Source organism: Ixodes scapularis, unplaced genomic scaffold (assembly GCF_016920785.2).
Source record: "Ixodes scapularis isolate PalLabHiFi unplaced genomic scaffold, ASM1692078v2 PGA_scaffold13__105_contigs__length_92229423, whole genome shotgun sequence".
Classification (NCBI taxonomy): Eukaryota; Metazoa; Arthropoda; class Arachnida; order Ixodida; family Ixodidae; genus Ixodes; species Ixodes scapularis.
The window spans coordinates 44,188,547-44,211,919 of record NW_024609839.1 but is presented as its reverse complement, the minus strand read 5'-3'; the positions used below and the strand labels follow the sequence as shown (position 1 = coordinate 44,211,919).

At 43.3% G+C, this 23,373-nt stretch overlaps 1 protein-coding gene across 1 annotated transcript in view; it reads right to left on the bottom strand.

Moving 5' to 3' along the window:
* LOC115312009 (UDP-glucose 6-dehydrogenase) overlaps positions 1 to 23,373 on the bottom strand; it is a 41,269-nt gene that overhangs the window by 10,059 nt on the left and 7,837 nt on the right. The window contains exons 2-8 of the mRNA XM_029970877.3: positions 11,901 to 12,061; positions 10,947 to 11,084; positions 9,148 to 9,312; positions 7,170 to 7,367; positions 4,663 to 4,810; positions 4,151 to 4,245; positions 3,419 to 3,549 (exon numbers count right to left, since the gene is read on the bottom strand). Coding sequence (XP_029826737.1) covers positions 3,419 to 3,549; positions 4,151 to 4,245; positions 4,663 to 4,810; positions 7,170 to 7,367; positions 9,148 to 9,312; positions 10,947 to 11,084; positions 11,901 to 12,059 — 1,034 coding nt within the window. The 5' untranslated portion in view covers positions 12,060 to 12,061. The remainder of the gene's footprint in view (positions 1 to 3,418; positions 3,550 to 4,150; positions 4,246 to 4,662; positions 4,811 to 7,169; positions 7,368 to 9,147; positions 9,313 to 10,946; positions 11,085 to 11,900; positions 12,062 to 23,373) is intronic.

Genomic DNA, 23,373 nt, shown 5'->3' with positions numbered 1-23,373 from the left:
TTGCACAAGGTCCATGTGCAAAGATCTCAACTGAAAAGACTTGGACAGCTGCTCGACGTTGGGGAGCACTTCACTCATCATTAGTAGTGCACCGATGAACTTCACATCTATAACAAACTTGAGCACTCCTGCTGCCCTTACATCGCTGCACTCCTCTGCTTTGTGAGAAAGGCCAACAGTGATGGCTGCAAGATTGTTCTGCCCAGCTGTGCAGGATCCCGCTGCACCAAGCCAGCGCGTGTGACTGGCTCAATAATCTTGCCTCCAGCATGATGAGCATCCAGAATGTTTTGCACGGCTCTCAAACTTGCCGCGCGAACAGGACTAGATGCATAGAAGTTGTATAGCTGTTGAAGCAGATCCTTAAATTTCTTGACATAGGGAACTGCTCCTGCAGCTTTGTTAGCTGCCAGGTTTAGCTTGTGGGCTACACAATGAATTCCTAGAGCCTGACAGGTATCAGGGTAGCTTTACAGCTCCTCCTTTTTTGCTCATCATAACAGGAGCTCCATCTGTGCCAATACCACATAGCTTATCAAAGGCTAGGCAATGTTCACAGCATTGAGTGCCAGTACAGTTCCTTCGCCCAGCTTTGGATCACCACTCTTCAGCACATCAATAATTGAAAGAAACTTGACTTAAATTCCCACCAAAAATGTACCTGCAGTGGATGACAAATAGCTCTACATCTGTGCAGCCAGTCGTCTCATCAAACATGAGAGCATAATTCTCACTCTGCTGAACATCCTGCAGGATCTCAGCTTCAGTTATGCTTGAAAGGCGGGTTAACATTTCATGGATCAACCTCTGGCTACAATACGTAGCATTCACTGACAGTCTTCATGCTTCCAAACACTTTCTAATTTAATCCTCTTGCACAGCTTTTCATTCTACACGGAGCTCATCGTAAACAATCTCTCGTCGTATTCTACACAAAGCTTGCAGAACATCCCACCTCTGCGCTCATCGCAAACAAGCCAGGGAAAATTGCGAAGCCATGATTTGTAGAAGGCTGATGCGTGCTTGCACTTGTCTTTGCCGGTATTCTGCACGCTGCGTGCAGTCTCTTCGCTCGGAGTCAGCTCATCTGGCATTTTCGAAGGCTCGAGTTGCTTTGACGTGGGCACCACCGAGGCGTCATCCACTGCGTTCAGCATACCTCGGCAAACCTCACTCATGAGGGCCCCCACTCACCCTCACTCACCCTCATCTTCACAGGTGAGGTGAGGGTGAGTGAGTTTCTGAACCAGGAAAATTCATGAGTGTGAGGGTGAGTGAGGGTCGTGAGTGCTCTGAGGGCGGTGAGGGCGGTGAGGGCCGTGAGGGCGGTGAGGGCGGTGAGGGCCGTGAGGGCCGTTAGGGCGGTGAGGTTCGTGAGGTTCGTGAGGTTCGTGAGGGCGGTGAGGGCCGTGAGGGCGGTGAGGGCCCTGAGGGCCGTGAGGGCCATGAGGGCGGTGAGGGCGGTAAGGGGTATGAGGGCGGTGAGTGGCGTGAGGGCCGTGAGTGTGTGAGTGGTGTGAGGGCGGTGAGTGCTTGAGGGGTGTGAGGGCCATGAGTGCGTGAGGGCAGTGAGTGGCATGAGAGGCGTGAGGGCCATGAGGGCCGTGAGGGCGGTGAGCGCATGAGGTGTGTGAGGGCCATGAGTGCGTGAGTGCGGTGAGTGCGTGAGGCCCCCTTCAGATCGAGCATCTTTCTCAGCAATTTTGGTGTTAATGGCGGGTTGTTCTCTAGTTTTCCCTAGATCGACACGAATTGCTGAGATCGGGTCTGGCTCGAAATAAGCAAGTAACCCGGAGCAATTCGAATGCGTTTGAAGCGGCTGCATCCAATCAGGGACGCAAAATTTTCACGTGATACCTCGTGCCGGTGATGATGACATCGAAAGATTTGGTTCTGGTTTGAAATCAATCATTTTTTTGGAAATAAAATGTTGCAGAAAGGTGCATTAGTATTCTTAACGAGATTTAAATGCATAAAAACACGTTTATAACGCGTAATTGTGTCTAAATAGTGCAAGAAAATAAAAATTTATGATGACGATGGCAAATTGCAGCAATTGGTTGCCGCGTGTGATCGCGGCCGGCCCGTGTTGCTGGTGTTGCGACGTAAAGTTTCTGGGCGAATTTGCCCCATCTGAAGCTGGCCTGAGTGGCGTGAGGGCCATCAGTGCGTGAGGGGTGTGAGGGCCACAAGGGCGGTGAGGCGCGTGAAGGCGGTGAGTGGCGTGAGGGCGGTGAGTGGCGTGAGGGCGGTGAGTGGCGTGAGGGCGGTGAGTGGCGTGAGGGCGGTGAGTGGCGTGAAGGCGGTGAGTGGCGTGAAGGCGGTGAGTGGCGTGAAGGCGGTGAGTGGCGTGAGGGCCGTGAGGGCGGTGAGGGCCGTGAGGGCGGTGAGTGGCGTGAGGGCCATGACTGAGTGAGGGGCGTGAGGGCGGTGAGTGCGTGAGGGCCGTGAGGTTCAGTGAGGGTGAGTGAAGGGCTGAAGGTGAGTGTGACTGTGAGGATGAGGGTGAGTGAGGGGCTGAAGGTGAGTGTAGCTGTGAGGGTGAGGGTGAGTGAGGGGCTTAGGTGAGTGTGGCTGTGAGGGTGAGGGTGAGTGAGGGCGACCTAAAAGGCCGACCTCTGGCGTTCAGACCCGCTGCTGCAGGGGGTATTTGTTAGTCCGTGTAGTTGCGGTCTTTTGCCAACACTTTCGAAGGAAGAAAGGATTACAAAAATGCCTGCGTTGCCTTTCTTTTTGCAGCCACTGCAAAAAATCAACTCCAAAAGTCAAAATAGACTATGCGGCACAATGTGACCTGCTCTCTAACTCTAACTTTGCGGCCTTCTCGTGGCATCACGCCGCGGTGATAAAGCAAAAGGCGGGGAGCGAGCGAAGAGGCGAAGAAAAAGCAAGCCACGGCACGAGTGGCCGGCAGAAAGAAGGCACACGTTCGTTGCGTCTGTTTATTTTGTCCCTCCTGCTCCTCCTCCTCTCCCCTCCCCCTCCCCACTGGCACTGCTGGCGGCATGCCGCCGAAAGAGAAAAAAAAAAAGCCAACACGTTGCGTGTTTGTGCTTTTTGTTTGAAGCAGTGGCGACAGTCGGTGACGCAATAACGCACGATAACGCAGCGGTGCGCGGACCTGCTGAGATGACGGTCCGCAGCCATGTGCGCAGGCAAAATTGCGTTGTCATCCCGCGGCATAGCCGAGTGGTGGGCGGTCAGTCGGAACGGTGGGTGGCAAAGCCACTGCCGCCAATTGTGGGGAGAACCCCGATTCTGGCTAGTTACATAATGCACCGAAACACCATAAAAAAAAAAATATTGCAATACTCGGCGAGAATGAGAGGCAAAAGAATTCTAGGTCAGCTGATAGTCAAAAGGACTTGTGCCTCGGTTTCCTTAGAAGTCTCTGAACACAGTCATGGACCAGACATACCTAGTGTCGCCAGTGTTCTTCTTGAAGGCAAATCCGAGAACGGCTATCTTTTTGCCTGCGACAGTGTTGAAGAGACGCTCGATGATGCGTTGAGCAAACCGGGTTCGCTGAAAGTCGTTCATCTCCACCACCTACCAAAGAAAACGACAAAGAAGAACCGCGCGCAAAATATTCAGTTCCCCCTCCTGAGTCTAGCATTCGCCGGATGTTCCATCGTGCTACACTCCCAGCTAGCGATGGCCTGCCGAGAAGTGATGAGCCAAATCAGATGAAATCAATCGGCTCAATCACTCAATAAGCTGAATTATAGTTAGCCTAATTTAATAACTTAATCCTGCCGGATTCATTTGATGCAATCTGAATGAAGCACCACCTCTGATGCAAACTCCACAACCCAATGAATAAGTCTAATTAATCAATTAATTGCAGATTAGAGTGCTTCTCTGGAAAAGAAAAGCACAGCTTCATTTTCTGAAAATTTCTGCCCATGTTTTGTTTACATGTAGCTTATAACCATAAAGGTTGTGCATGAGGTAAATGACGCCAAAATGAACAGAGCTAGCAGCCGAATGGCATGACATAGCTCGGCAGCCCATCTTCCTCCTCCCTTTTCCTGGCACCATTTTTTCTCACAAACACCAAGCCAACAAACAGGTAATGCTTTCAATGCTGCCTCTAACATTACACCATGCAAATGAGTCTGTAACTGAACGAGTGAATTGAGTCGGTCACCTGGTACCAGTAGTTGGCCACTTCCGGGAGCTTGAGGCACTCGCACAAGTAGACCAGGTTGAGCACGTCCTTCTGGAAGCAGCTTCCTCCAAAGCCTTCCAAGAAAAAGGAGCAGGGGAAAAAAAATAAGATGCTCCTAAAACAAGCTAATTACTGTTGGTGTTATTACTGTGAAACACAGGGCAGCAAAAACAAACTACCAAGAACACAAATATTGAAAACAAGTGCTCAACCATTTACTTTGCTTTCCTTTAAGTCACACTATTTTCTCCCATTTTTAAAGAAAGCCTCAAAGGCAGATGATCTTAACCCCATTAAATCCTACAGTTTAGCACAAGCCTTTTATTACCAGACTGTTCGAAGAATGGTTTCCAAACCTGTTGTGACTCCATTGCACTTACTTTGTGTGTCTCTTACAAAATACATGCAGTATTTTGGGAATTTTTTTTACAATTATTTTTGGGCAAAGTCTGGTCGATGTCCCGACAATGCTCGTGAAGGTGCCTACTCACCAATGCTGGCCTGCAAAAACTTGGGGCCTATCCTGCTGTCACTGCCGATGGCGTGTGCCACTTCCGACACGTCTGCACCGGTCAGCTCACAGATGGCAGACACGGCATTGATGCTAGAGATTCGTTGGGCTAGGAATGCATTGGCTGCCTGCAGGACGGAAGGATGGGCCAGTTAATGATGTGGCAAACAGCTTAGTCAATCAATCAATGAATCAATACTTTGAATTAACCGCCAGCATATTAATAGTTGGCGAGGCCTTTGACTAGCATGATGCAAGCAGTTGCGAAGGGCAAAGACACATGTACAAACATCTGCATCTGCTTTTGAGCTTTGATCACTGTCATTAAAATTAAAATAAAGGAAGAGTTTATAACAAGTACATTATAAAAACCAAACCACACATTTGCAAGTGCAAGCTGCAAGTGCAAAAGGTTGTCAGAATGTACCCACATCGAACAGAAATAAACTGTTTCAACTATGATTATATTAACTCCTGCCAAAACTTTCGCACTAGGCACCATTTTTTAGGCAGAACAAAACTAGACTATTTTCTTTTATTGACTTTGTCTATAACAATTATGGGGCATATATGCAACAAATTTCCTGTTACATCATGCCAACATCTCTCTTTGAATGATTCATTAAACAAAGCACAGCAGGTATGAAGGTTAAAGAATAGATGAGTTACTTTATTATAGTACATAGTATCTTGGAGCAGACATTTCAGACAGTTACTACAGATTGCTAATCCTAAATATAGTTGCAGGATTGTTGAAAAACCTCGAGACATTTGAGCGTCAGGTTACTTACGTATTTCGGATCAGCTAATTCAAATTAAGAAAAAAGACCAAAAAAAAAAAACTTTTCAGTATACCTCAAGTTTTATAAGCAAATTGGGAACAATACAAACATTTCTTTTCTGTAATCAAATGTACCACTGCACCTCATATACCGACACAAGAAAAAAACCAAAAGTAAAAAATTGTGAAAAATATATTTCTATCTTGACTTTGAAAGTGACCTTTTATCTGATCATCAGGGTACCAAGCATCAGAATTGAGTGCTAAGAGATATTACTCTGTCTTCCTCTCCGGTTGGTAGCTGACATATTATGAACAAGTCATTTTCAAGAAATCTATTTCAGTCCATGCCTAATACTGAATTAGACGCTGAAGATGGACAAAGTAAAAGTCCCGTTACAGTCGAGCCCGGTTATATCACACTCTGGTATCGAATTGTTTATATCAAACAGTCCACAAATACCCTTCAAAATCACATGTAACAGTAATACAGGAGCGTTGTCTTTCTGTTTCCAATTCCCATGGCGGGGACATTCGATATAGAGAACAAAGCCCTGCGGCCCTGCCCGTTGCTTTTCCCACGATCCCATTGCGCCCTTGGCGAGCATGTCCCTTGCGTTGCGTGGCTGGCAGACCACCAAGCCAGCATACACGCATACGCGGCAAAAAAGCAGTTGTGAAAAAGGAGAGACAATGGGCCGTAAAAAAAAAAAAAAAGTGGAGGATTAGCAAAACAAAGGGAAGGGCGTGCGGTGTAGGGAGAGCAGGGAGTGTTTGCTGTTGGAACGGTAGCCTGCGTCCCTTCCCCGAACATCGCTGTCGAGTGTGTCGACAACAACGGTTGTGCAATTGCGCTTTGAACGCTTTATCTTTGTTAACCTTTTCCTTTGCCAATATTGCTTTGCCCATTTTTTTTTTTTCTATCTCTTCTTGCTGCCTGAAGTTAGTGAGCTTTCTTTTTTTGTTGCCTGCTTAACCTTTTTCTATAGATCAAAAGATTTTTTATAGTCTCACTTTTCCTTTTTTTCTCATTTTTTAAAATTATTTTTGTGTTTCGTCGCTTCTGCTGTGTGAAGGTCTCGGCCAGGCGCGCATGTAAGCGTGGAGTTGTTTGCTGTCTCCGCCAACTACAACTGCGCTCTACTGTATTTAGCGGCTCTTGGATGCTCCATGGTACGCCCCTGTTTGTCGCGACCTTCCGTATTAGCAGAGATACCAGGAAATTTCAACTTGAGCTTAATTTAACATATTTTTGTATATGAAATCATTGATATATCAAACTTTTCTACGATCCCTTTTGAATGTGATATATCCGGGTTCGACCGTATATAATTAACTGGATTTAAAGCGATCCAATTGTGCTTTGTCAGTCCTCTTAGGGTTACAAGCTGAAGCACTTTAGTCTCGACGGAACAGCTACGCATACCCTAAAAGCACGGGCTGCCCGCCTCAGATTATGGGAGTTTTATAAGCCATCAAAATCCGGCCTTGATTTAATCTTTTGCAGAATTTCTCCAACTGGTCTAATAACGTTCAAAGCCAATTAACAAGGCCAGTACTACAGCCTTCTTACCTAGGAGATGTTGAGGGGAGAGAATGTGCAAGAGGAGAAAGATTTGCAAATGCAGAAGGGGCCAAGTGTAGGTCAGGTTTAAACGAGACCTCCGCAAAGCATCACAGAAGCAGACGTGCGCATGCATACATACCAGTTTAGAGAGTTCTGAGGACCAAGTGTTCATCGTGATGATCTTCTCGTCGGGGATCCAGTGCCTGTAGACGGAGCAGAGCTCTTCGATGGCTGCGAGGCCCTCCGGCGTCTGCTCTCCGCCGATCAGGATCCGATCGGGATGAAGCAGGTCCGCCACTGCCGATCCCTCGGCCAGAAACTCCGGGTTGGAGAGTACCTACGTAGTGAAAATTGTTCCCCTGAGCATCGTCGGAATGTCCCGTGTTAGCATCTCTCGGCTTGCGGCTCCATGTTGAGGAAAGTTTGCAAGATAAGAATGGAATTTTAGTCGTCAAACTGGAGTTTGAGGAAAGAGTAGCCCTTTTTAGTTTTATTGCCTAATTGGGGATTGTGCTTCTCTGCAACATGGTGCACTTCCGTTAAAGCAGAATGGTCACAAGTGAACATAATAAAAACTGAGAGTCTCAAAAACATGATGTCCTGTATGCATTTTAAGATTTTAGTTCTATAAAGCATAGGATGTTTTATTTTGAAACATAGGAGAGCATGTTGGTTTAACACTCGGAAAGGTCTAACTTTTTAAAAAAAGTATCACATTATGTACTGCATATGCAACTAGCATATCACACTTAAGGGGGGGACACTACCTGGGCATGTCTACTTCTGAACCGCTCATTCAATCAACGTGAAATTTGCAGATGGTGTTTGTAGCCATATAGAAGGAGGGCATGCAAAGTTTCAGCCCTGTGAACTAATTTTATGAGGTTCTATACCCCCCAAGCTTGCATGAAGTCTGCTCAATGAATTTTTTGTCGAGAAATGGTGTTGATCACTACATATTCTTCTAGTGGAATGCATACTGGAATACTTATTGGCGGTTACTATGAAAAGAAATTTCAGAAAATATGCATTTTCGAGGTAAAAAAAATTTATGAAATTCTTCTGTTTTTTACATTTGCCAAGTTTTGCAAATTACAATTTTTCATTATAAAGTAACATGAAAATGCAAAATCTAAGTTCATAGTAACCGGCTGATAAAATTTTTCGAGGTAAAAAAAAATTATGAAATTCTTTTTTTTTTTTTTTTACATTTGTCAAGTTTTGCAAATTACAATTTTTCATCATAAAGTAACATGAAAATGCAAAATCTAAGTTCATAGTAACCGATTGATAAAATTTTCCAAGGTAAAAAAAAAATTATGAAATTTTTTTTTTTTTTTTTACATTTGCAAAGTTTTGCAAATTACAATTTTTCATTATAAAGTGACACGAAAATGCAAAATCTAAGTTCATAGTAACCGGTTGATAAAATTTCGGCATATAATCCACAAATATTAAGTCTCTCGGTAGTTTTATACTGAAACAAGAGTTTTATTAAAGTGGGTTTTGCTCCCAAAAAGTGAAGCTGAGATAAATGCACTTGAAGCTTCAAGTTGACGTTTTAAAAATTTCTTTTTGCGTCTTAAATGTCAGAAATTCTTTCCAGCAGTGTAGGTGAATTCTTCCTCAAACTTCTTCCGATATAGGTACTGACATTGCTTTCTGCTATTTTCACCCGTAAATGACGAGTGTTACGTAGTGCAGCACACCTCACCAACATAAAAGAATAAATATTTTTGACATCGTTTGTCAGTGCACATGGACAAGACTTCGTGAGAGTGTTCCTTGTTATCCATACCATGCCAAAACTCTGCAGTTCTGAATATGCATGTTTTGGAAAAAAAAAAAAAAAGGTGCAATTTAAGGTAGTGTTTTCCTTAAAGAGAAAAATTTAAAGTTCATCTCACAGCCCCATCCAGCATATCCAGCCACTGTAAGGATAGATAAGCACCACATATGGGAGCCATATCTAGCCTCTGCTGTACTTCTGAAGGTGCCACCACAAAGGGTAGAGCCCCATATGAGCCCCACAGTGGCTAGATATAGTAGATGGATATACAGGTAATGTAAGGGTTCTATACGGCACTTTCAAGACGGTAGCGACAACTTTGGCTCACCTGGAACTTGACACCCTGCATGATGTTTGCCTTGAGAATACGGCTGATGCTCTCGGCGGCCTTCACGGGCACAGTACTCTTCTCGACGACAATTTTGGGACTCTGCGCTTTCTCCGCGATTGATCGTGCGGCCGATTCCACATACTGAAGGTCCGCTGCTCTTCCCTGCATGGTTCAAAAACACAAATTTCACTCATTTCAGGACTCTGGCAATGGCAATCTTGACTAAGCTGCAGTGACGATCTGTACTAAACTGAAAAGATTTGTGACTGTACATCAGTCGTCAGTCCTAATGTTAACAGACCCTCTCGTGAGCAAGTGCCATCTGGCGACTTGTCTGCGAATAACAAATGCAAACAAGTAGTACTGTTGTTTTGGCTCTGTCACTTCTCTTCCCCTGTATTCTGTTCTTTGCCTTCCTTACTTGCTTCAACCTTAGGCACTAGGTTTGAGCATGTGCTCAATTTTTGTTGTGAATGTTACCCAGGCAACCTGGTCCACACACCATGCTTCTTGGGCATCCATACAGGCACGCTGGTCCAATTCAGAAATCTCTTACAACCCGAAGTTTCTGCATGAATAGATTATGACGAGTATATTGACGTGCTCAGTGAAGAACATGAGAACAGGATAGACCTTTAGCAAAATATGCAGTGCCCTCCATTGATGCAAAAGAGTGTTCCGGGTAACGGCTGTATAGAACAGGCTATACCAGTGTTGCACAATACAGTCTAAGCTCATTATAACAGACCTTAATTTTGATCAAGATTTCGGTCTGTTGTAAAAGGAGTATGTTGTATGCAGATATGAAGTTGAGTCAGTGGTACATAGAGGAAAACCAACCAAACTTCATAAATCGGTATGTTATATCCAAATGTCTGTTGTAACCAGGTCTGTTGTAATGAGCTTAGACTGTAGATGCTGCGGGAGCAAGCAGCCGTGTGCAGGGTCTTCCCAGCATTTATTGCTTACCTCACACTCTGCCTTCTGGGATTTTTGCAAATGGTTCATTTGCCAACAGCTTACACTGTTGAATGTGCTTGTTGAATACCCCAACCCTAGTCCATGCCAAAAACGGGGCACCCACTAAACAGGAGAAAATGACGTCGGTGTGCATTTCATTGCAACGGTGACAGATGCATTTTGCATGTGTCACCGTTGGTACGATGCATCCGGATTGCCCAAGTTGAAGTGCCAAAGAAAGGTAAAGAGCTTGTCTACGTTTAGGCGATTATTTACAGTACAGCCCAACTCGTGATTCAAGGCAAAAGCATGACAAATTGCTCCTGGAGTTCCGCTGCAGAGATGTTTTTGAATACTCCCTTTTCCCTTGCCCTGTTCGTGAATCAATCTTTTTCATGTCAATCACTATGCTACTTGCATTTTTTCATGCCTGTATGTGTCTATTTGGTTCATGAGCCGAGTGCGCTAGCGCACACCAGTTCGGAGCACGTGGAGCGAAAGCTTGTGCTACAGTACCTAGGGATCCTGGGTTCGATCCCCACCCCTGCCCGTTTCGATCTGGATGAGCATCGTACCGGCATGCGGTCGTGTATCACTACTGCGTGGTGCATGTTAAAGACCCCAGGATAGCGGGTGTACCGCACTGGCTAAATCGCTTATGTACAGTGGGTGACAATGTCGCCATGCTCTGGCAGACTAACCTCCTGCTGTATAAACAACTACTGACTAATTTGACTTTTTCGATTTGTTCAAACGTTGGGAATAAGAGCAGTCAAAGGTAGCGGGCTTCGAGTAACCCTTGCAAAGCACGCAAGCTCGGCAACCGAGGCACTCACCTTTCCAAACCCGTAGTTCTTTGTGGGGGTGTTCACAGAGATGAAAATGAGGTCGGCTTCGTCAATGGCCTGCTCGATGTCGCATGAGAAAAACAGGTTTCGGCCTCTGCATTCCTTCACGATTTTGTCCAGGTTTGGCTGCGGGTCAACAGGCAGGACATAAAAGCTCACAAGCTGCTAAATTTCAACGATGACAAGATAACAAAAGGAGCTGTTGCTTTGCCGTACAACCACACCATGTTAACAGCATACTTGCAGTCTTCTTTCCAATTAGGAAGACTATGTCAGCCTAGGTGAAACTAGAACTATTGACGTACGTGACAGTTTTAACAGCAATAGTAGTATGTGTATGTTCCTCGTAAGTGCACGGTCTTGGGCTGCAGTCCTATGAGGCGACACAGTGGCATGCATTAGTGTAAGAACTACTGTGCGGCACACATTACATGCCCGGTTGGCAGTCATCTCTACGCTGATAAAATTGCCCTTCCACAGCAAAGACGTGAGATGCTATAGTATTTACATAAGGACCGACTTTTTAATCTGATCTCACAGCACGATGCTGTGAACCACAATTGTACATTAAATACAACCACAAAGATGTTTTTTTTAACACAAACGTTAAGATACCATGCCAGCCATCTGAGGTGACTTTTTATAAATTATTTGCTCGTTTCTAGACAAATACTTTGTCCAGAGCTGCCTAGTTACACATCATTAAAAAGTACAACTGCTGCTTGTTCTCTCCTTGCATTGCTTACTTAAGCATTTATCTTAACAGCATAGTGCCACTAATGAGCTTTCCGTTTAAGACGCAAAAGCAGTCGAGCGTGTCTAATAGGGGCAATACTCTTAAATACAACAAGAAAGGACTACTGGTTGTTCAGCCTGCACTCGGCCAAGGAATACTCCCAGCTCGGCTGAGTATCTCAGTCTCCCATTTCTTCATCCAGTTACCTCGTAGATTGGGAGCTTGTCCGAGTTCCACTGCTTGATTCGGTCGACGCTCTTGTCAGTGACAACCACCTTGATGCTTGGGCACTTGTAGGCAATGATGCTGCACGTGGGTCCCCCCACATAACCCGCACCAATGCAGCAAATGTTCTTCACCACCATTGCTAGAAGGGAAAGAAAAACACACCATTACAACAATGTCTAACAAAGAAAAACTTTGAGACTGTTGCTAATTCAAGGGAGAACTGCGGAGCAGTTTGTTTTAATGTGCTCCGACTTGAATGCAACTCGTCATTCTGTTCTGAGGCAGCATGCACCTTAATTTTAAACATACATGTAATCAGGTGGCATTTAAAAAAAAAATATTTGCCCGCACGAAAGAATTGGGCAGCATGTTGGGTAGCCAAAAAGTGGAGGAGAAAATATTTTAAAACATTTTTGGGGTAGCCGCCTCGGTGGCTCGGAGGAAAAGCACTGGCCTATGAATCCCCAGGTGGTGCTTTGGGCGAGACAGTCCCGTTTTCGAGGTTTATTTACTTCGTCCCATCATCCTGCCTAAGAAAAACCTCATGTCCCGTTTTCACAGGAACGTGCAGTTGCCAAATGGGTACTAAGCGAATGGAAGAAAACCAAATTAATGTTTATTCCTTAGAGACATAATTTTATAAAAATAAATGTTACCTCCCAAACAGTACGATTTTGAGCTCTTTCCTTATAAAATCCCTATCTGCCAATAAATCTGCCAGACTTTTCTTGTAGTATGTACTAGGTACTCATTTAGACATGTTAGTTTGGCCGCAATGAAATAGTGCCTAAATCCGGCGACGAAAGTCTGTCCGACTCCGGAACAATCTGCGTTTTTGTCGCTAAGATGATTAGTAGCACAATTTTTCTTTAGCCCCCTCGCCCACTCCCCCCTCCCCCCTTCCCTCCCCCAACCTTACACTCGAGTGTCCTGTTTTCTACCCCGAAAATTACGGTCACCCTACATGTAACCGAGATTTTGATTGAATGTCAAGGGATTCCCAGGGAGTCGAAAAGAATCCCTGTCCTCTGCTAGGGTGTTCCAGATGCCCTTTGTTGGTTTGGCACGTGAAACACCAAAATTTGACGACATTTCTGGGTATCATCTGTAGTGCAGATACAACTAACCCTATTCTACATAAAATCTACAAACTAATGGGCTCGAAAAACTCGTTCGTCTGTCAGGTCAATCAAAGATACCGTAAATTAAAGCTATAAAAAAAATTCTTTTCCAAGCTGCCAAGGAAAACTGTTGCTCTCATCAAAAAACAAGACAGGACTCATTAGAAGACAAGACAGTAGTCATCTGAAGACAATTCAAAACTCATAAGACAAATGAAAAGCCAAGACATGGCTTATGATAAAAAAATAAGAGAGATAAGACTCATTAAAAGACAAGGATATGAAAAAATATGACAAGACTCATAAAAGGGATAAGACTCGTTAATAAACAAGACAAAGCTTATGAAAAGACAAGACTCATAAGAGAGATAAGACTCGTCAAAAGACAAGGCAGGGCTCAAAAAGCCTTCTGTCTATTCCACACCAGAATAGCAGACACAGGGGGAGCTGCTTTGTAATACCTGCCATGCCAAACGGAAATTCAACGTGGCTTTTGACATGTACATGAAGTTGTTTTTCTGATGCCATCTGCTACAAGGTAGTTGTTGAGGTGGGACTGTGGGGCCAGACCACGTCCTATCACATAGCTACCTTCACAGAAGCCCCGACACCACCACGGATGTTACGCCAGTTGGGGACACAGTTCCTGCACACAAGGGGACAAGATATCGTACCACCTCTTGCCTTTTCATTTTTTAAATATTCACAGTAAGGACGCCGTCGAAGAAAAATATTGTTGTGACATGATGCAACACTAAAATTAAAAAGAGTGAAAGAACTCTACATGATTTACAGCGGCAAAAACATTCTTGTGCACCATGACTTGACGCACAAAACATGACACCAGAGCTGAAGCCTCATGTTTCACTTTTAAGCCATTTCAGCACAAGATGGCAACCATCCGAGACATTGAATTGAGGACTATACTGTGATGTTTCGTTAATATGGACACCTCCGTTCCCCCTACAAAATCGTCCTTAATGCGAGTTGTAAACAGACGCATGCATTTTCCTTGTCTGTCCCGAAAATGGCACCCATATAGCAGGGTATCCATATTAATGGGGTCCACATTCATGAGACATGATTGTACCTGAATTCTAGAAGCGCAGTACAGAATTATGTGGAAGACAGCCGGATCTAAAATATGTAGCAGGAGACTTACTGTTATTTTCTAAGGTTGTTCAACAATAGAAGTACTAGTACCACTGTCATAGTTGTGAGTCACTTGCTTAAGGACCTAACTTGTTACGGGTACTTGTTTGCTATTCTCCGGTCACATATTACCTGAAACCAGATGTCATTGAAACGGGTGTTAGCTGATGGTAACAGGGCCAAAAGGGCCCGGTACCATCAGGTTATTGTTACCAGCGCACGGCTACTGGCATTTCTCAGTGAACTCTTTCCCGACCGCACCCATAAGCCATCGATCACCGGTGATCTACGGCTTCCAGGTGCCAACAAGAAATTGAATTTAGTGGGGAGAATTATGTTCCACAATCTCGTGGATACCGAAGAACTCTAGTTTTAATTTTAACGTAGGTTTGAACTTTATCATGAGCTGGTGGGCTGTCAGAAGCAGTCCTGGAAACAATGGTTGCACTTGTTTAACATGGCAAACTGGTTGCATCAGTCTTTATAACAAAGAGGGCACTGTTTACATAATTCAAATGTATTGTGGCATATATTTTAGACCTCAAGAGCTCTGGGGACAATTTAAATGATGTTAGAGGCATCACTTAACAGATGTTTGTCGGTGAGCGTCACTATAATTTCCAATGCTCTCCTGAGCTGGCGTGCACGTTTCATGTTCCCAACATGGACAAAAATGCTAAATATCAGGGAACTGTAATCGAGGCTATGACAAAGCCAAGGTGGAACACAAAGAAAGCATTTTGCTGGGGATGTGAAGTGTACTATCTGTGTTTCACCAATATACCAATATATTGTAAGCATTCCTTCATTGAAAAGCACACTCCTAACTCTCTAACGAACCAAAAATAGACACCAGTTAGAGCACACTAACTTTCAGAAGTAATAGCCGTGGATGTGGGGGGCACATTTTCTGTATTCTGATTTTTTTTTTATTTGTAGTTTAATTTAATATAGCTGTAGAAGTTTTGGTGTTTATATGTTTTTCACACATAAATTGTACTTTCAAGAAATAAAGTTTTAAAATCTTTTTCCGCATTATAGCAAACTCTGTTTCTTTTGAAACAGAGTTTGCTAAAACTCAAAAAGAAAGTGTGGTCCTACATCATCTTCAAGAGTGTTGCAAAGCTGCGACTTTTTAGTAAGCCGCTCTCGACGGCACCATTAAAGGGGCCCTGCAAGGACTTTTTTAATGGTTTTTAGTTTGCACCGAACCTGAGCGCACTGAACGTAGTAACCTAATGAAACTTTTCTTTTCTTGAATTTCGCTTTAGCTTAAAAGTTATAGGCAAACTAAAATTACAAAAACAAGCAAAAAATAACCTCCTTCATGACGTCCTTGGTTGCTTGAGTGGCCGTGAACTAGAGTAGGGGTAGTGAGCTCAGCGGGCGGTCACGGCTGCCGCACTCCGTGTTAACGGCTCGGGAGGGCACCACTAAAGCATATTCTGGCTAGGCTGTATGAGGCAAGCAGCCAGGGCGGCTCACATTGCATTTGCTGCGCGATTAGAGGCTAATTTGGCTTGATACTTCATTGGCCACAAATGACAGCCAACACAGGGTAAAGATCAGTTTAGAACGGGAGCCATTTCGCGCTGCCATACCGCCAAAAGGCTAAACCGCAAGCCAAACCTGCTTGCCGAAGGCCTGGGAAACACTCGGAACTGGTCGGATCTTCTAGTCCATACAACCGCAGCGCCGCCGCATACATGCGGGACCTTTCTACGCTCGCCACTCGTTGGTGCCTAATGCCACCACACCTTTCTAGTATGCGCCGCCTTTTCCACCGCTTGGTGGCGGGTATGTCGACGGGCCATTTCTTGTTTCCATACTTTCTAAACTGCATTTGTTTCTTTTCTGATCTAAAATAGTGAACAAAAACTACTTCTATAAATAATTGAAACTGGTCGCACCACTTATATTTTGTTTTTCGACTAAAAAGAAGCTTTTAGCGGCGCTGACCAGTAGTAAGCCCACAACCAAATACGCCACATATTGCGCGCTTTCGGCACCGCGGGTCGCCCCTGTAGGTGGAGGAGGTTTCCGCCTTCTGGTTAGAATATGACGCACTGATATTTAGTTACTCTCTCCGTGCCCGCTGCCTTGTCTGAACCCCAAGAGATGTGGAAACTGCAAAAAAAGGTAGATGCTTAAATATGATTGCAGGGCCCCTTTAAGTGAAACTTTTCCCAGGTTTAGGTGCTAAACTGAAGGAGCCCTATCACAAACAATGAGATAAAAATCAGGTCACAAGGACATATGTGGCGGGAAACCCAATTTCATATATAGTGACGAGGAGATATGAAGCATTAGTGAAAAGGATGGCTCCATGTTTTTTCCACATTTTATAAGAGAACCCACAAAGGGACACTCAAAACACATTGAACAAAAAGTGTACCTGATTTGTTGTTTTTAACGGATGTCCACCACCACCCCAGAGCTCGACGTCCAAAAGACTGATATCTCAGAGTGCCCTAGTACAGCGATGCACTAAACACGCGTAAATAAAATAATGAAAAGCGAGCAGTAAAAATCCGCTGACGCACGAAAATAGCAGCTGGGAACTCGGCACAGCCCTCAGTGTGCACTGAGCTCTCTGCGATTGTCACCCAACATCTGTGTGGGCGGGTGCAGGCAGACCGGAGCAATGCAGCTCATACGTCGACAGTGAAATTGGAAATAAATGGGATACATCTACCTCCAACTTGCACGGCGGATGCACTTGTGTCAGCTGCCACAGAGTTTTAATAGAAAATAATATATTGTGAGGAAAATGGAATGACGCTAGGCCGTCAAGCGTGCAGCCGCGATTCCTCAACGAGAAAGAATGTCAAATAAAACTTAAAGAACCGCTACGAAAGCGTCTTCACATTGGAACCACATGCCAGCGTCCATAGCTTTTAGTAACTCATACTTAGGCTTCTTTGTTTTCGGGCTTTATTTTGATTTTCACGTCTGTGACATCATTTCCTAAACGGGGATTTTTTTTTCTTTTAATGTTATTTTACCAAAAACTTTTTTTTTTCTTTGATTTGTTTCAAAATATGAAACCCATTGAAGACTTTGGGAGCTTTGAACCTCTAACTGAGGGGGCACAAAAGAGGAAGCGAAACCCTAAACGAGGAGACATGGACACGATGGAGGCACAACCATCGGAACAATATGCAACTTAGTGGACATTAAAATGGTCGTTGACAAAAACAAATCCCGAAAACGAAGAACCCTACTTATACTTCATAAGTAGGGTTCCGCATTTTCAGTTTTTATTTTTTCAAAATTCGGCGTACCTTTTACGGTGTTTATTTTAAAATTCAACTTTCGGTTTTTTTAGGTGTATATTTATGTCCACGAAAGTTTACCATTTTTTTCGGTGAATATGAAATAAACACTATCCGACACCGGATCAGATGATCCTTGTAGCTCTGATATTTGTGACCACTCAAAGAATAATGCACAGATACATACGTGGTCTTTGCTACAACTTTCGTCAGGACACACCTCAAAATTGCGGAATTTGCGGGCATAACCTTAAGCGCGCTCCTTTTTCCTTCCCGTTCTGACGATGTGACCGTCAGAGGTGATGACCGTACAGGAACCAGCGGAATGGCAAAACAATTCATTGTGTTCATGTTCTGAACCAGAGATTAGTTTGAAAGAGGGTGTCGAGAAAAGTATTAACGGCTTTCCTCGATGTCCTCTGAAGTGCATGAAGTGAAAAACCTTACACTAGCCCACATCCAAACTTTTTTTTTAGGAACGGGAACTTGACACACTAAGCCCGATCACAGAACGGACACAGATGTCCCGTGAAGGCCGATTTAAGACCTCTTTTGTTGCATGTTAAACCTTGGAAGAGGGTAATCACAAAGACGTCACACAACGTCAAACCTTGCAAAGCCCCCCCCCCCCCCCCCCCCTCTCTCTCTCTCTCTCTCTCTCTCTCTCTCTCTCTCTCTCTCTCTCCCCCTCCCCCCCCCCCCTTCCCCCACCCACCTCTACGCGGCCCAAAAAAGTGACCTTTTTTGGTTAAGACCGAATTTTAGAAAATGGATTAGACATACTTTTATCGGTTTAAACCGAAAACGCCGAACCCTATTCATAAGTTACCATAAACAAATTCTTTGCCTTACTAACTCGGATGAATATATAAATAAAGGAAAAGAGATGGGCCGAAGTTGCCACTGCGGCCACGCCGATTCTTGAAGAAATACGTCGGCATTTCGCCAGCAGTTACATATGTATAACAATGCATGCCGAGTGCGGCCTCTCGGCACTTCTCTGCTGGGTGGACATTCCCGACTCCCCTCTTTTCCCTGGTGCAAGTAGGTCAGGTCACTTGGTGTGTGCGTGAAGGATGTGCGTGCGATGTGCAGAAAATGACAGGGCCATTTCATTGTTGTGCACACATGTGCTTACAGGGGCGACGCCGCCAAGCGCTTATGGCCTGGTGACGTGACAAGTCAAGAACGGCGCGGCAGGCCAAAGAATGGAACTGCAGCCCATATAGGTATGCTGCGGTTACTACTTCTAACCAACTGCTATTTCCCCCCAATTTTTTTCTTTTACAGACGAAATTATAGGGTCAGCATTTAAAAATGGCCACTAAAATACATATATGAGAAAATTGTGCGGCACAATAGTATGTATACAGGGTGTTTTCTTGTTAGCTGCACCAAATTTTTAAATGAAAAAGTTATATGCATGCAGTTTTAACTGCATATTTATATGGCTCTGTGGATATTAGTTGAAAACATAACCACCACTATTATCACACTAGTTAACTAAAATTTGTTAAGTTCTTAAATACTGTAATTAGGATACCGTCAAATCCTGAGAGATGCCCCACTCCCGAAGGATGACCCACCCCTATTTTTGGCTTGATTTGCTATTTTCTTTTAAACACCGAAAGATAGCCCACTCCTAGTAATCGCAATTTTCGGATCAAAGATGAACTTGGCATAAATGCGTCTAGTTAGCTATGGCGGGACATAAGCAAACACTGCTGGCTGGGGAGTACAGTCATGTTTGCTTTATTGCCCCTCGCTGTGATAACAAGTTTGACAGAAACGCATAATCTAAAGATATAATTTTTTCCAACTTTTCTTCATTGCACACTGAACATTAGCCCACTTCTTGTTTTCACCCAATTTTCTCTCAGTTTTAGGTAGGCTGTCCGTCGGGATTTTACGGTATATGTTTATATTACAAACTTTGAGGCGGTCGTATGCCAAGGCTGTTCCATATCTTAGAATTTGCGTAATCAGCCCATGTTCCGAGATATCTGCCCCGAATATTCTACTTGATCTGACTTTCTTTCCACCTAATCTGGCAAACCCGTGAAAGTGGGCATTATAGCCGAACTTCACTACATCAGCCGTATAAAAGTGTGAAATTGGGAGAAAAATATTGCGGGACATGGGCCGATTACGCAAATTTTATAAAATGGTACAGTCTTGGCATATGACTGCCTCAATGTTTGTAATATAAACATATATCCTAATTGCAGTGAAAAAAAAGTTAATTAATGTATTGTAGTTAATTAGCTTGATAATAGTGATGGTTACATTGCCATCTAATGTCCAACAAGCCATACAAAACAGAGAGTGAAAACCACCATTCATATAACCTCCCCCTTAATTTAAAAATTTAATCCAGCTAAAGAAGAAAAAAAAAAGCCTTTTTAGCCTAGATGCAAGAGTTTACCAAAGCCTAACGTTTTGCAAACATTGAGCCTGCAAAAATTAAGTCGTTTACAGCAATTAATATTATTTTAACTTTGTCAGGTGATTGCTCTACCGGTTTAAACGTCGACTTTCAGGGAATTCTAAATGTGGCGTGGCACAGGTATATATGAAATAAATCTGGGCTACAAATACAGTAATCATTGGGCGCACGTGGGGCCCTGGAGCTTACGGAAAGGTTTCCGACAAGGCCGCCGAGTGCGCTAATGGGGGCGACAGGAAGTAGAGCGGGGAGGCTTTTGCGGTGGTTTTGTGGAACGGAGGAAACCTTTATCGACGTCACTTGGCGACCCTTGTTAGTGGTGTGCGGTCGTGCCCCCTTGAAGCAAAATGTGCTCCCTGGGGATAGGAGTTGCACAGAACGCGCCACTTGGAGTGCCGAATCGCGAGAGCTAATTGTATGTCGTTTTGGCTGAAGGCGTCCTTGGAAGAATTCTTGAGATTGTCGCGATTTAACGAGCTGGCTTGCTTGGAACAATACAATGACTAACAAGCAAAGAAAAAGAAATTTTTTTTTTCTTTGCTTTGAAGTTTTTGAAGATGGTTTTGCAGAATTGTTTTGCAGCGCAAGTCCACACACTTATAAAATTAATTACGGGCTGAAAACGTTATTAAGGAGGCCCTGTATTACAAAAGTAATAATTAAACGATTACATTTTTTTTTTGTTTTTGCTAGCAAAGGATGTCTTGTCAGAAGCACAAAATTTGCCAACTTTTTATTAGTAGGTTTTGGTTTTTTTCTTTTTAACTTGGTACTCCAGTGCTGATATATTTTAATTTATATTTATTTATACTACACATCTTATTAAAGATTTTCTAGTGGAGGACGAAGAAAACATTAAGCAGTACAGACTAGTATAATAAGGAAACAAGATAAGGCAACTATGTCAGACATTAGTATCAGCATAAATTGAGGTGGTATTTTCAACATCCAACATTTCTGCTACAAACCTTGAACGTATGCTTTGGGGTGAATCATGGACTTCTCGAAATTTTGTATTTTCCATTGCTATATTGGCAGAAATTTTGTGAAACATAGGTACACATCAAAAGGAAGCTAAAGTCGGCAACAATTATCCCCATCCCGAAACCACTGAGGAAGCAGGTGCACAAAATGTTAACTAGGGCACCTGTGAACGAAAACAGGATGTCATGTGAATAACAGGATGAGGTCAAAGGCAAACAACAACTTTGCCCCTTTTTAGCTACCCAGATGTCGGCTTTCAACTGATTGCTAGGTGCAAAGTTCATTTCATGACAATTTGGGGAGGGAACAGATCCTTATCTAGCCTCCTTCTCCCCATTCGAATCTGTAGATGTCCCTCAATCTGCCATTAAAGAGTTACACAACCCCATTTTCCTCTGCCTCACAAAGGTCAACAAGAGAAGAGGTGATTGCCCATTCATTTTTTATCCTAATGCTTTCTCTTCCCAGAAGGCCTCTATAATATAGAAAGAATGTCTGGCTGTACCAAACCAATGTGAAGAAATTGGCTAGCTTTCACAAAACATGACCTTTAATACAGGATTAAAAGTGATGACAGACTAAGTTTGAAACTGGGATACAAGAAGCAATGGTCAATACACTATTAAAAAAAGTACCAGGGGAATAAATCTGGTGTTAGATTTGATATAGCTTGTTTTTCTAGGTTCTCGATGCAATGTACATGCAGAACAAATAGTGTTCTTGTGCACACGCGAGGCATGGCAACACATGTAAAAAACCTAGTAAAATAAACCAATTCACTCTTTTTGAACCACTGAGTGCAATCAATGAACAACAAAAATAATGTGTGCAATGCTTCTTTCATTTTAAAATGGGCCAAAATGTACTTTCATGAGGCTACAAACTGTTTCTTATACTTTTCAGAAACATAAAAAATATACATTTTAACCAAATCTAGATAGTTGCATTTTATGTATTCTAAAGTATATGCATGCCAAATTTGATAGTGATAGCACAATATAAAGAACAAAAATTCTTGTGCACAAACTGTGAAGATGCCCCAAAAATACATAAGAAAAATGCATTTGAATTCTACCATAGATGTGTAGATATATAGTCTTTTGCAGTGCAGAAAATAATATTTTGTTAGTTAATTTTCATGAGAAATTGAAGCTACAGAAGACTGCAATGGAGAGGAGATGGCTAAGCCTAGTTGTCAACGTAAATGTGATGGCGGGCGACATCACAACTTGAAGAGCCACGCAGAGAAAAATGGCTCAAATTCATGCCATTTTGGGTTGCCTGGAAATCTTCAAATAACTATTTGACTAACTTCGTGATCATAACTGGCACTAATAATTTCTATATACATCAAATATAGATTTAAAGATAATTAAACACTATAAAACCCAAAATCACATTTCTTGCAAAATATGGCCGTTTTTCGACCCACACCTCCCTTAAACCAGCCTCAACTAGAATATGTCTGGTAGTTCAGGAGTTCTATACTGCATAGAAATGTGTTCCAATGGCCCATCATTGTAAGCTGTTTGCAAGTTGGAATCACAGCCATCCGTAAAACAAACTCGGACTGTTAATATTCTGGGGAATTCCCACCCTCGGAGTCTGTGTAGCCACCGAAATGCTACTTTTAGTGCAAAGACACCATCAAATAGTTGAAGCTGAAACTAGCACGCATCCAGTTACTTTACCAGAACGAAACCATGCCGCATGAAGTGCAGTCAGAGAATCATCAGAGTAAGTCCTCACACGCCCTCGAGTTTGAAGCTGAAGTGTGCTCATTTTAAATTGAGATGCGACTTGCCCTACCGAATCCCTTAAAAAACAAATGTGCCCAGGCATATATACATTTTTCATGGATGCAAAGGAGCTCTACTTCTACGTATGAATGTACATACAAATATATCAGACTAACAGAGTCTGCAGATTCCGTAGAAGTGAGAGCCGCTTCTCTTTGCTACAGGAACCGCGGAAGTAGGTGGAGATGCTGGCGGCCATGTAATAAAGTATTTGCCACAATCCGACTTTCAGATTCCTCGGGTCGTCTTAGCTTTCCACCGACCCTTTTATTTGAAATCACACGACTCTCCAGATGGAAGAAGCAAGCAAGCACCTGACACTATCAATAATGAAAATGATGGTGTCAGCCCAGGGATGGACAGTATCGCGATACGATAGTATCTTATAAATACTTTTGAGTACCTGTATCTCTGTATCGAAATACATTTGTAAAATGTATTTAGATCTCAATAGTGAAATACATTTACAATGTATCGCTTGTATCGCGATACTTTGCCCGACTTAAGCATCTTGTTATATTTGTTGCCCTTTTTAAGATAAATTTAAAGGATAAAAACATCTGTTTGATGCAACTTGCTTTGGAATTTATAATATGAACCTGGCCTATAACATAATCTATTTCAATCACCAACAATAAAAAAAAAAATTGTGGCTTAAAGAAGGTAACCTTTTT